General features: G+C 45.5%; 1 protein-coding gene across 4 annotated transcripts; it reads right to left on the reverse strand.

Annotated features, from left to right (window-relative positions):
* Positions 1–2,254: 2,254 nt before the first annotated feature.
* Positions 2,255–11,975, reverse strand: LAX1 (lymphocyte transmembrane adaptor 1). Of its 4 annotated transcripts, none has more exons than XM_054455006.1 (6): positions 11,782–11,956; positions 11,511–11,638; positions 6,728–6,837; positions 6,189–6,299; positions 5,519–5,598; positions 2,255–3,778 (listed from the first exon to the last, which is right to left on the reverse strand). In XM_054455006.1, the coding sequence occupies exons 2-6, from the start codon at positions 11,597–11,599 to the stop codon at positions 2,972–2,974; spliced, it is 1,197 nt and encodes a 398-aa protein (XP_054310981.1). In that variant the 5' UTR covers positions 11,600–11,638; positions 11,782–11,956; the 3' UTR covers positions 2,255–2,971. The 4 variants fall into 4 exon arrangements, with proteins under 4 accessions (XP_054310981.1, XP_054310972.1, XP_054310992.1 ...); XM_054454997.1 differs by having other exon boundaries at positions 11,511–11,648; XM_054455017.1 differs by lacking the exon at positions 11,511–11,638 and having other exon boundaries at positions 11,782–11,975.
* Between the last annotated feature and the right edge of the window lie 481 nt (positions 11,976–12,456).

Raw genomic sequence — 12,456 nt, forward strand, 5'->3', positions numbered from 1 at the left:
TCATTTGCAAAAATTTCTTAAAACAAGAAATAAACAGAAAAGTTACCTATCTAAATATGAGACAATCTACAGTGCATTAATCATTCTTGATTTGGGAGAGTATGTAAGTGTGACTGGCTGATTGAGGTATCCAGCTTGTTGGTGTGTAAACAAGCAAGAGCTGCCTTAGGGCCCAGCGTGGTGGCTCACGCCTGTAATTCCAGCACTTTGGGAGGCCACAGCAGGTGGATCACCTGAGGTCAGGAGTTCGAGACCAGCCTAACCAACATGGTGAAACCCCGTCTCTACTAAAAATACAAAATTATCATGGTGGCAGGTGCCTGTAATCTCAGCTACTTGGGAAGCGAAGGCAGGAGAATTGCTTGAGCTTGGGAGGTGGAGGTTGCAGTGAGCCAAGATCATGCCATTGCACTCTAGCCTGGGTGACAAGACCAAAGCTCCATCTCAAAAAATAAAAAAGAGCTGGCTTAGTTTATTCCAGGACCTGCCCCCAACTGATATGTCGTCCCTCCCACCCTTACTGGGTGGCAGATGTCTTCATAACTTCTAATTTAGATCCCATAACTTTTCATCCCCTCTTAGTTATGAGAATTCTGTCATGCTAATGTTTAAGATTTTGTTCAGTCCATTTAAGCTTCATTCTCACATATGATACAAACTTCTCCTTACTTGACTATGGGATTGTCCTTTTGATGCGCTTGCTGCTGCCCTGGCTAACCCGGCTTGGTCATCAGTTACCAGACTGTCATGGTTCCCTCTGTGTGGCATGAATTTAAATGCTGTCCACTTGGTGGAGTGATGGTCTGTTTTCACTCACGACACTTCTGACACCAAATGTGTGGGATGTTCCCCCCAACAGCCGACCAATTTTCCAGCTTTCTGGACACCACTTGGGTGCCCTGCAATTCAATTCTTACACTAACCTGTCTCTCCTTATCTACAATAGATTGATTTATTTAACCCAAATATACATATAAAGTCGTTTCAGAATTGCTAAGCCACGCCTCTGTGAGATACAAATTTAGCAACCAGAGTGCAGTTTTTGTATACAGCTCTTTGTGTCCTTATCTACAGTTACAAGTTAAAACATTGTTTTCCAACTTCAATTGTCAGTTCTTTTTTTCCCCATCCCTTTCAGTGAGTTGATATCATACATTTATAATACAATTAGATTCATTTGCCACAATTTGCATACCATCCTGGGTTCCCTTGACAGTCTGTTCATTTTTTAAAATTTGCATACAATAAAAGCCCCTTTGTCTAGTGTATAGTTCTTTTTTTTTCTTTTTTTTTTTTTTGAGACATTGTCTTTCTCTGTTGCCCAGGCTGGAGTGCAGTCCGCCTCCCTGGTTCAAGCGATTCTCCTGCCTCAGCCTCCTGAGTAGCTGGGACTACAGGCGCATACCACCATGCCAGGCTAATTTTTGTATTTTTACAAATATGAGAGACAGGGTTTACAAATTACAAATTAGAGACAGGTTTACAAATGTTAGAGACAGTAGAGACAGGGTTTCACCATGTTGTCCAGGACAGTCTCGATCTCCTGACCTCATGTTCCCCTGCCTTGGCCCCCCAAAGTGCTGGGATTACAGGCGTGAGCCACCGTGCCTGGCCATGTGTATAGTTCTTGTGTTTGCAAACGGATATTGTCATGTATCCACCACACAGTACCATACAGAACAGCTCCATCAGCCTAAAAATTCCCTTTGCAGCCCCTTTGTAGCAAACTTCCCTCCTTTTCTCAAACCTGGCAACAACTGATCTGTTCTTCATCCCTACAGTTTTGCCTTTTCCAGAATGGCATATAAATAGAATTGCCCAACATGTAGACTTTTAGGCCTAGCTTCTTTCACTTAGCAAATGGATTTAAGATATGTCTATATTATTGTGTGAACCAAGAGTTCATTTTTTACTATTGAGTATGGATAAACTCAAGGAATGGATATCAACAGTTTATCCAATCACCTGTTGAAGGATATCTGGGTTATTTCCAGTTTTTGGTAATTATGAATGAAGCTGCTATAAACAGTTATGTGCGAGTTTTTGTGTGAACATAAGTTTTCAGTTCACTTGGGTCGATTTCTAGTAGTGAAATGGCTGGGCCATATGATAAGTTATGCTTATAAGAAACTGCTGAACAGTTTTTCAGAGTGGCCCTGACGCTTTGCAATCCCATCAGCCACCAGTGAGAGTTCCTGTTCTTTTGCATCCTCACCTACATTTGGTTGCCCACACTTTTTTGTTTGTTTGTTTCTTTTGTTTTTTTGAGAGGGAGTCTCGCTCTGTCACCAGCCTGGAGTACAGTGGCACAATCTCGGCTTGCTGCAACCTCCACCTGCCAGGTTCAAGTGATTCTCCTGCTTCAGCCTCCTGAGTAGCTGGGATTACAGGGGCACACCACCATGCCTGGCTAATTTTGTATTTTTAGTAAAGATGGGCTATGTTGGCCAGGCTGGTCTAGAACTCCTGGCACCAAGTGATCTGCCCTCCTCTGCCTACCAAAGTGCTGGGATTACAGGCATGAGCCACTGCACCTGGCCTGCCTACACTCTTTAAAATGGAAATTGCCCACCCCACTCCATTCCAACTTCTTCCTTCCTTTTGACCTCTGCCTGGATTATACAATAATCTATACTCGTGCTTTGCAGCCTGTTGGTATTAATGAAGGTAATAATCTTAGACTACTGTGCACTACTTTCCTGCTTTCCTCACAGTTCTAGGAAGCAGTTTCAGCAAACATTCTTAGGCTGGTACAGGAGATAACCACACTCTGCTTGAGAAGAATTCCCTTCTGGAATTCCCAAACCTCTGTTTTTGTGTGGCCTCTTAGTTCCCTGCTCATCTCAGCCTCTTTTTAATCTAACCAGTGAATCCACTGAAGCACTAAGGTGATCACGGATCTGCACTAGACTCTGCAGTATCCTATGGGATAGACTACTCAATGTGGCTTTACGGCTGGGTACCTGGGTCTTCATTCATCAGGAAGGAGCTGAGTGCCAGGCCCCTGCTCAGAGTCCCTGCCTCCTAACTTGGCAGTTAGCACATTTTCATAGTCATTGGAGTCTTCATTTGACATCTCTTCTCTATGTTTCATCTGACTGTCCTCACTCTGTGTGAATGGCTGAAAGTCTGCATAATCCCCTGAAGCAAGGAATGTCCTTTTGACACATTGGACATGGGTCCCGGGATCATCTGTCTTGTCCTCGAAATGACCTATGTTTGAGGATGGCACATCTTTCTCAGCCTGCTGCTGGCTTCCACTGGGATCTGCTGCTGGAACATTTTCATAGTCTCTGCAGCACTGAAAAGCCACCCAGAGCTGCCTTTCCTGGATGGCACTGATATCCAACCCTGTCATGTTGACATAGTCATTTGAGATCTGAGAAGAACCTTCTCCATTGCTGAGTGAATCACTGTCCTCAGTTCCTGGAGAATACAAACTGGTGCAGTCACCAGCATCTCCACAGCCCTCATCTCTTTCCTCAGTAAACTCCATCTTCTGGGTACTGGGAAGAACAAAGAGATTTCTGGAAGCGCTTTTGGTAGAAGCTAGAGTCTCAGCAATCTCTTCTGCTGTGGGGACATTGACATAATCATGTAACTCCTCTGAAGAAATGCTTGTGCAGTCTCTGGAAGCTCTGACATTGACGCAGTGTGCCGAGGGAGTGAGGTTCCCACACATCTGGGGGACCATGGCGTTGTCATAGATACCCACTGCGTACTCCATGGCATGGATGTGGGCTGTATGCTCCTGGAAGGCATTGCCTGCTTGGGAGGGCTATGAAGAAGAAAAGGAAGCCAGTGGTCAGATGCAAGCAGAAATATGGACAAAGCCTTTCTTCTTGGAAAATACCACTGGCATAGTTAAAAAAAAAAAAAAAGAAAAGAAGAAGAAGAGCAACAGGGTAAACGTGACGATAAATTGCAACTGGTTTTTGGCCACAGTATGGGAATCAATTGGTGGGGGGGGGCGGGGGGGATGAAAATATTATCAACTGAAGAGCCCACTGAGAGGCAGTACAACATAGTGGCTAAAGGTGAGGCTTAGACTAAAGGTACAAATCCTAGCCTCACCACTTTGTGCCAAGTGAGTATGAGCACCTGACCTAATCTCTTGGCGTCTTCATTTCCTAATTTATAAAATGAAGATTATCATAATATTTACATCATAAGTTTGTTTTTATTTTTGTTTTTGAGAAGGAGTTTCGCTCTTGTCGCCCAAGCTGGAGTGCAGTAGAGCGATCTCAGCTCACTGCAATCTCTGCCTCCCGTGTTCAATTGATTCTCCCGCCTCAGCCTCCTGAGTAGCTGGGATTACAGGTGCCTCCTACCACTGCCCGGCTAATATTTTGTATTTTTAGTAGAGACAGTGTATGTTCTGTTACCGGGCAGCAGACACAAAAACTTGTTGATCCTATAACAACCTCATTTGATCAAACACTTTCTATATCAGCTACAGTGCTGAATGACTTACAGATATTTCTGCTCCTGAGGGTAATTGAAATAATTGACATAAGCCCTGGAAGTAATATCCAAAGCAGGTTTTTAAGTGTGTTTTGAGTACCAATGGCATTGTTGGAATATTTGCATACCCTCCTGAGGTGATCACTTTGAAGGGAGCAATATTCATTTGAATAAGCATGTTGTCATGTCTTTCTTTGTTAAAACAATCAATTGGCAGGGCATGGTGGCTCACACCTGTAATCTCAGCACTTTGGGAGGCCAAGGCGGGCAGATTGCTTGAGCTCAGGTGTTTGAGACCAGCCTGGGCAATATGGTGAAACCCCATCTCTACACAAAATACGAAAGTTAGCCAGGCGTGGTGGTGTGCGCCTGTGGTCCCAGCTACCTGGGGGGATGAGGTGGGAGGATCACTTGAGCCCAGGAAGCAGAGGTTGGAGTGAGCAAAAAAAAAAAAAAAAAGAAAAAAAAAGAAATGCTGGGCACGGTGGATCATGCCTGTAATCTCAGCACTTTGGGAGGCCAAGAAGGGTGGATCAAAAGGTCAAGAGATTGAGACCATCCTGGCCAACATGGTGAAACCCCGTCTCTACTAAAAATACAAAAATTAGCTGAGTGTGGTGGCGCACGCCTGTAATCCCAGCTACTTGGGAGGCTGAGGCAGGAGAACTGCTTGAACCTGGGAAGCAGAAGTTGCAGTGAGCCGAGATTGCACCACTGCACTCCAGCCTGGGTGACAGAGCAAGACTCCATCTCAAAAAAAAAAAGAAAAAAATATATATATACACCAATCAATTTCAGTTCTGACATTATGCACTTGAATATTGTACCCTGGTGCCCTTTTTATAACTCCAAGCACTTGCCTCTGTCCTTAATTTTTCTTTTTGGTATAGGAGATCCTGAGGCTAGCCTTCCCAATTTATTAATAGGACTGCAGGGCGAGTGCCAAAGGGCATGCTGTTTGTTTGCAGTGAAACCAGATCCAAGCCCTATAACTCTTTCCCCCGCAGTTCTTCTGCCAGAGACGTGTCATTCTCCCAAGAAGCTTGACTCTTACCACATGCTCCGGGCTCTCAGAATTTCTGGAGAGGAGGCTCTCAGTACTGAAAATGCGCATACTCCTTGACTCATGTCTCCCTGAAAGGACAGAGAACAAATCCTGAAGATAGCCAGTCCTCTGAGTGCTTCAGTCCAAATAATCCCTGCATCATGGATGAAGTGGGTTTGCATGGTGTCTGGAATTTCCAGCCTTGGGTCTGGTGTTCTCTCATGTTCTGAGGTCAGAGCTATGGGGATGACACTCTGAGAACCAGAAGCCCCTCAGCTTCTGTGGCGCTGGAGGATGCTATCACAGGGGTTGGGAGGCTGAGAAACAAGCTCCTGTGTGAGAACCTCCTCCCCGCCCCATCCTCTGCCTGTGATGCTGGCACCGAGTTCTCTTCCTTGGTGTCTTCCCCATGCCTGGACACACTTGGCTTTCCTCTGCTGCCTTAACATTAAGAAAAAACAAAGCTCCCAGCCCAGATGACCCTCTGCTCCCTTTTTGGAGCCCTCCAGACCCTCCTGGAGTTGCAGCTGACAGTCTATCTATCCCATTCTCCCTGAAACTCTCTGAAAGGCAAACAGGTTTGAGAACTTAAAGAAAATTGCTTCTGGAGGGTGAGAGGCACGTTCTGGGAGTAGAAGTTTGAACATCTGGACTCCATAGATTAGAAGGAAAAACCTACCCAGGTCTTCCTGTCGCCAAGGCAAGATGTCATAAATATTTTTGGCTCTTTGTCTGGTTTGTGGCAAAGTCAGCAAGGGCATTACGGTAACTCGGAGGTAAGGAACTTGTCCTGCAAGGCAATGAGAGAGATGGGAGTCATGGCGGGGGTCAGCCGCACACAGTGAAGGGACTCATGGGAACGAGATGGCCCTGAAAATGCTCCCCATCCTTGCCAGTTCTCACAAAAATACCCTTTCAGACTCGAGCTACAGGAATTTTCATTTGAGTGAGAGGAATAGGGGACTTGATGGACAGAACGTAAAGAGGAAACTGGACACAGGGGCACCAGGGCAATGTCTTTCCCAGGGGAACTCCATCAGCACTGGGCTTTTGGAGCCACAGCTCAGGATCTTGGGTGAGGCAATGGCCAATGTATCAGGTAAGAACTGAGGACTCCCCAGGCCAATAGTTTATCCCTGGTAAATAAGCTGGGCTTTAAATTCCAGGCTAGATTATTAATCCTACTGTGTCTCAACTCAGGACAAACAAGGGACTCACGCTTCTTCCGTTTATTCCAGTTCCACAAGATGCAGAAAACCGCAACGACCAGAAGGATGGCGAGGAGTCCCGCAAACCCAGAAAAGATGTTGCTGATCTGATCTTTATTTCTAGAAAAACAATCGAATGCCATGTGCTAGCTGTAGGAAGGTGGAGAGGCTGGAGGAGACATTTCCTTCAGGAGTTAGAGCCTGAAGATTTGGAATGGGAGCCGAGTGAAGGAAAGCCCAGGTGGGGTGTGGTGGAAGAGAGGGTTATCTCTGAATATCGACTTTATGGAGAGAGGGGACTTGGACAGGGGAGAAGGGAACTCTTCCTTTCAAATGCCTACTGGGTGCCAGGGGTTCACATGTGCAACTTATTTAATTTCTTTCTTTCTTTCTTTCTTTCTTTCTTTCTTTCTTTCTTTCTTTCTTTCTTTCTTTCTTTCTTTCTTTCTTTCTTTCTTTCTTTCTTCCTTCCTTCCTTCCTTCCTTCCTTCCTTCCTTTCTTTTTCTTTCTTTCTTTCCTTCTTTCTTTCTTTCTTTTTTTAAGATGGAGTCTTTCTCTGTCGCCCAGGCTGGAGTGCAGTGGCATGATCTCAGCTCGCTGCAACCTCTGCCTCCTGGGTTCAAGCCATTCTCCTGCCTCAGCCTCCAGAGTAGCTGGGATTACAGGAGCGTGCCACAACGCCCAGCTAATTTTTGTATTTTTAGTAGAGATGGGGTTTTACCACATTGGTCAGGATGGTCTCAATCTCTTGACCTTGTGATCTGCCTGTCTTGGCCTCCCAAAGTGCTGGAATTACAGATGTGAGCCACCACGCCCAGCCTGTGAAACTTATTTAATCTTTACAACAATCCTATCACACTTTGTGGCCAAGTAACCTGAGCTTTAGACTCAGAAAGGTAAAGTAACGTGTCAGAGATCACCTAGGTAGGAAGGAGCAGAGAAGGAATGTGAATCTAGGTCTGTTTGCATCTAAAGACCATGCTCTTTCCACTCTGCCACACTGTCCTCCAAACCTGCAAAGTCAAAGTCATTTGGCCTTGCCCCTTCTCCTTCCCTACTCATGGGCTTCCTGGCTTGCTTGGAGGAGAGGATTAGCCAACGTACAATTAAGGAGTGGCTCTGTGACAGAGTCCAGCTTGCATGAACTTGAATAACGCACCCTCCCTCTCCCCCTGCACCAATTTGTGGAGCTGGTCTCCAAGCAACACGCTGCTGTTGTGTGAAGTTTAACCAATTCATGTTCTGTGCTGCCTTGCAATTCCCTGGCAGGGCTGGCGTCACTGCTCGGTTTTGCTTGGGTGTTGAAATGCGTCCAGATGATTACAACCCCAGATGGCTATGCCTAATGCAACAGGAAGCTGCCAACTGAAGTTACAGCAGGAATCAGGAACTGACGTGCTACCCCCAATTATTAGAAACCAGGGCATTTAACAGGGAAGGTTTTTGTCCCCTTGAGCTTTAGGCTTATTTATACAACTTTCTTTCTTTCTTTTTTTTTTTTTTTTGAAACAGAGTTTCACTGTGTCACTCAGGCTGGAGTGCAGTGGCATGATCTTGGCTCACTGCAACCTCTGCCTCCTGGGTTCAAGCGATTCTCCTGCCTCAGTCTCCTGAGTGGCCGGGACTGTAGACACACGCCACCACTCCCGGCTAATTTGTTTTTGTATTTTTATTAGAGATGGGATTTCACCATGTTGGTCAGGCTGGTCTTGAACTCCTGGCATCAAATGATCCGCCTGCCTCAGCCTCCCGAAGTGCTGGGATTACAGGTGTGAGCCACCGCGCCCAGCCCATCCAAGTTTCTAGTGAGCATTTCTAACCAGCTGCCTAACAGACAGCTCAAACCAAAACAGAGCTCCTGTTCTCTCCACATAAACCTGTTACTCCCCAGGTGTTTCCCATCATCTAGTGGCTTAGTCAAAAACCTTGGAGCAATTCTTGACTTGGAGCTCTTTTTCTTTCATGCCTCACTACCAGTCAACCAGCAGATCCTGACTGCATTACCCTGGGCATTTATCCCAAACCCAACCACCTCTTGCTCCTCTGTTGCCACCACTCAGGTCTAAGCCACTGTACATTTCACAGGAACATTTGCAATAACTTTCCTGGTTGGTCTCCTTGCTTTAACTCTTGGCCTTAACATTTGTTGTCTTCACACAAAAACCAGTGTGATAATTCTAAACGGTAAATCAGATCACATCCCTCCTCTACTCATCACTCTCCCTGGCTTCGAGTGACTTAGAATAAAGTCTATAGTCCTTCCTCAGTGAGGACTTGACGGCACGATATGATCTGGCCTCTGCCTACCTCTGACCTTATTTCCTACCACTTTCCCTCTGACTTTGACTGCCAGGGTCCCTTGCCCATGCAGAGCACAGTTCTGTGTCAGACCTGCCACTCCCTCTCCCAGGAATCCTCCTCTCCCAGCTGTCTGCATGGCTGAGTCCCTCTCATTCAGGTCTCTTCTGAAATGTCAAATGTCATCTCCTCAGACACGTCTTCCATGTCCACACCCTATTACTTGCAGTCCCCTTGCTGTGCTCCACTTTTTCTTCATAACACTGATGACTGATTGATATATCTTTTTTTTGAGATGGAGTTTCGCTTTTGTTTCCCAGGCTGGAGTGCAATGGCATTATCTTGGCTCACAACAACCTCCCCCTCCCAGGTCCAAGCGATTCTTCTGCCTCAGCCTCCCGAGTAGCTGGGACTACAGGTGCGCACCACCACACCTGGCTAATTTTTGTATTTTTAGTAGAGATGGGGTTTCATCATATTCGTCAGGCTGGTCTCGAACTCCTGACTTCGGGTGATCTGCCCACCTTGGCCTCCCAAAGTGCTGGGATTACAGGCGTGAGCCACCGCGCCCAGCCTGATTGATTGATATTATACATTCACATGCTTATCTGTTTATCATTTTTTTATTAAAAAAAATTTTTGAGATGGTCTCCATGTGTTGCCCAGGCTGGTTTTGAACTCCTGGGCTCAATTGATCCTCCTGCCTTGGCCTACCAAAGTGCTTGGATTATAGGCATAAGCCACCATGTTCAGCTCTGCTCATTATTTGACTCTCCCACTTGACTATAATCTTCAGGAGGTTATGGACTTGTTTATCCTGTTCACCTAGTGCCTTAAACAGTGCTTGGTACTTAGTAGGGCCCTGATGAATATTTGTTAAATGAATGAATTAATAAACAAATGAATTAATATAGAAATAGTTTTAAATGTAGTACAGCCATTATGGAAAACACTATGGAGGTTCTTCAAAAATTAAAAATAGAACTACCAAGGCGGGGCATGGTGGCTCATGTCTGTAATCCCAGCACTTTGGGAGGCTGAGGTGGGCGGATCACCTGAGGTAGGGAGTTCAAGACCAGCCTGACCAACATGGAGAAACCCCTGACTCTACTAAAAATACAAAATTAGCCAGGCGTGGTGGCACATGCCTGTAATCCCAGCTACTCAGGAGGCTGAGGCAGGAGAATAGCTTGATCCTGGGAGGTGGAGGTTGCAGTGAGCCGAGATCACGCCTCTGCACTCCAGCCTGGGCGACAGAGCGAGACTCCGTCTAAAAAAAAAAAAAAAAAAATCGAAAAAATAAACAAAACAAAACAAAACAAAAAAAGTGTTGATGACTATAGTTAATAAAAATGTGTCATATTCTTGAAAATTGCTGAGAAATTTTAAGTATTCTCACCACAAAAGAAAATTGTGAAGTAATGTGTATCTCAATTAGTTTAATGTAGCTATTGTACAATGTATACATATTTCAAAACAACAGGCTATCATGATAAATATATATAATTTTGATTTGCCAATTAGAAATAAATAAAAATAAATGAAGAAATAGTTTTGGAGAGATGCTTCAGGCTTCTGATTCATTGCTCATCGATGCTCATATCTACCTGCAAGTGACATGTGTTTGCCATGATAATAACATTTATTTCCCCAAACGACTGCAATTTTATTTTATTTTTTGAGACAGTTTCACTTTTGTTGCCCAGGCTGGAGTACAATGACATGACACTGCAACCTCTGTTTCCCAGGTTCAAGTGATTCTCCTGCCTCAGCCTCCTGAGTAGCTGGGACTACAGGAGCATGCTACCACCCCCGGCTAATTTTTGTATTTTTAGTAGAGACGGGGTTTCACCATGTTGGCCAGGCTGGTCTTGAACTCCTGACCTCAGGTGATCTGCCCCACTTGGCCTCCCAAAGTGCTGTGGTTACAGGCATGAGCCACCGCGCCAGGTCAGCTACCAATGCTTTTAAAGTTTCAACTGTGGATGGATTTTTAATTTTGTTTGTATGAGATTGAAAGTAGTAGCAGTAATTTGTACCCATGATTAGTTCTGTAAGATTTTACGTCTTAAAGACGTATCTTTATTACATCTATCACTACATTTTTTATTCATGACAAATTTTTGGATCTCAAAACACATCCTTGGAAAACTCAGCCTTTTGTTTCTGTCATGGTGACACCTAGGAAAGATTGATGATAGGGTTCAGGGCCTCTGAGAAGTGAGAAATCCAACCAGTCTAAGCAACTAGCTTTAAGGACCAGTGTTATCACAATTTTTCCTCTACCACAGTATCTTCTTTCTTTCCTCAATACCTTCCTTTCCCCCTGGCACCCCTGAGCAAATTCCTCCAAGCCTAGAGTTTGGTGGTTTAGTAGACCCGAGCCTGGGTGTTGAGAGGCGGCAGCACTGCTGTGTAAGAAGCTCCTAAGGGTGGACTAGGACCTTCTGCCTAAATCAGGGCAGGGTGGAGCTCACCACCCTGAGTCACTCACCTGTCCAGGCTGCGGGGAGTCACATGCAGAGTGCTGGACTCCGAGGTCCTCCCTCTGATTGTCGAAAGGGTTGGAGTGACACCATCCATTGTATCAGGAACCTTTACGATGCTCTCTGGCTTCAGCTTCTAAGTTTCTCTTAATCATAATCAGTTAGCCAGCATGTCTACCACTTCTCCCCACCCCCGCAACAAACTCCCTATCTTGTGTCTACCTCTGAAACATCAGGCCAAGTTGACCCAACATACAAAAGCAACAGGTTTGGTTCTACCTGGACGTGGCTAATGCCCACTGCAGGAGGTGCGATCTCATCCGGACGTGGTGCTTCCAAGTGAGGTGGCTCAGGCAGAATCTATGGCCTCTGCCTTCTGGTGGAAACATGAAGGGCACAGAGGGGGAAACTGCCAAGAGGCTCAGGAGAAGCTTCGTGAGAAGCTCATCTTCCTTCAACACCCAAAGCAGAGTGAAAAGAGCAAACCACTTTGCCAGAATGGAAACAGAGAGTCAGTCACCGGAAACGACACCACCAATGTGCTAATGAAGCACAGGGCACAGGAAACTCTGCTCAGCTCTTAATCTGCTAGAAGAAAACATATCTTCAACCCACCGTTCCCTGGGTTTGCCAGGTGCTCTGTGGTCTGTGATGAGTGTGATTAAAAATGGGGCAGGGTAGTAGAGAACTTGTGATTCTTCACCCTGAGTTTCTGAGACACTTAGAGTTTTATAAGTCTTCGGATTTACAGTGTTTTCTAAGCAAGTCTAAGGAGCACTGGAGGTTGCCTTTTAGAGTCAAATGCAGATCTCCAGGACCCTCTTCTGATTCAGTGGGTGGAGGGTGCAGAGGGGGCAGGCTTTGGATATTGATGCTTTCCAGGTGAATTTGATGGAGCATTCAGGTGATTTTGATGGAGCTCATCTGTGTTTCATGTTTTGGGAACCTCTGCTC

This window comes from Pongo pygmaeus, chromosome 1, assembly GCF_028885625.2.
Source record: "Pongo pygmaeus isolate AG05252 chromosome 1, NHGRI_mPonPyg2-v2.0_pri, whole genome shotgun sequence".
Classification (NCBI taxonomy): domain Eukaryota; kingdom Metazoa; phylum Chordata; class Mammalia; order Primates; family Hominidae; genus Pongo; species Pongo pygmaeus.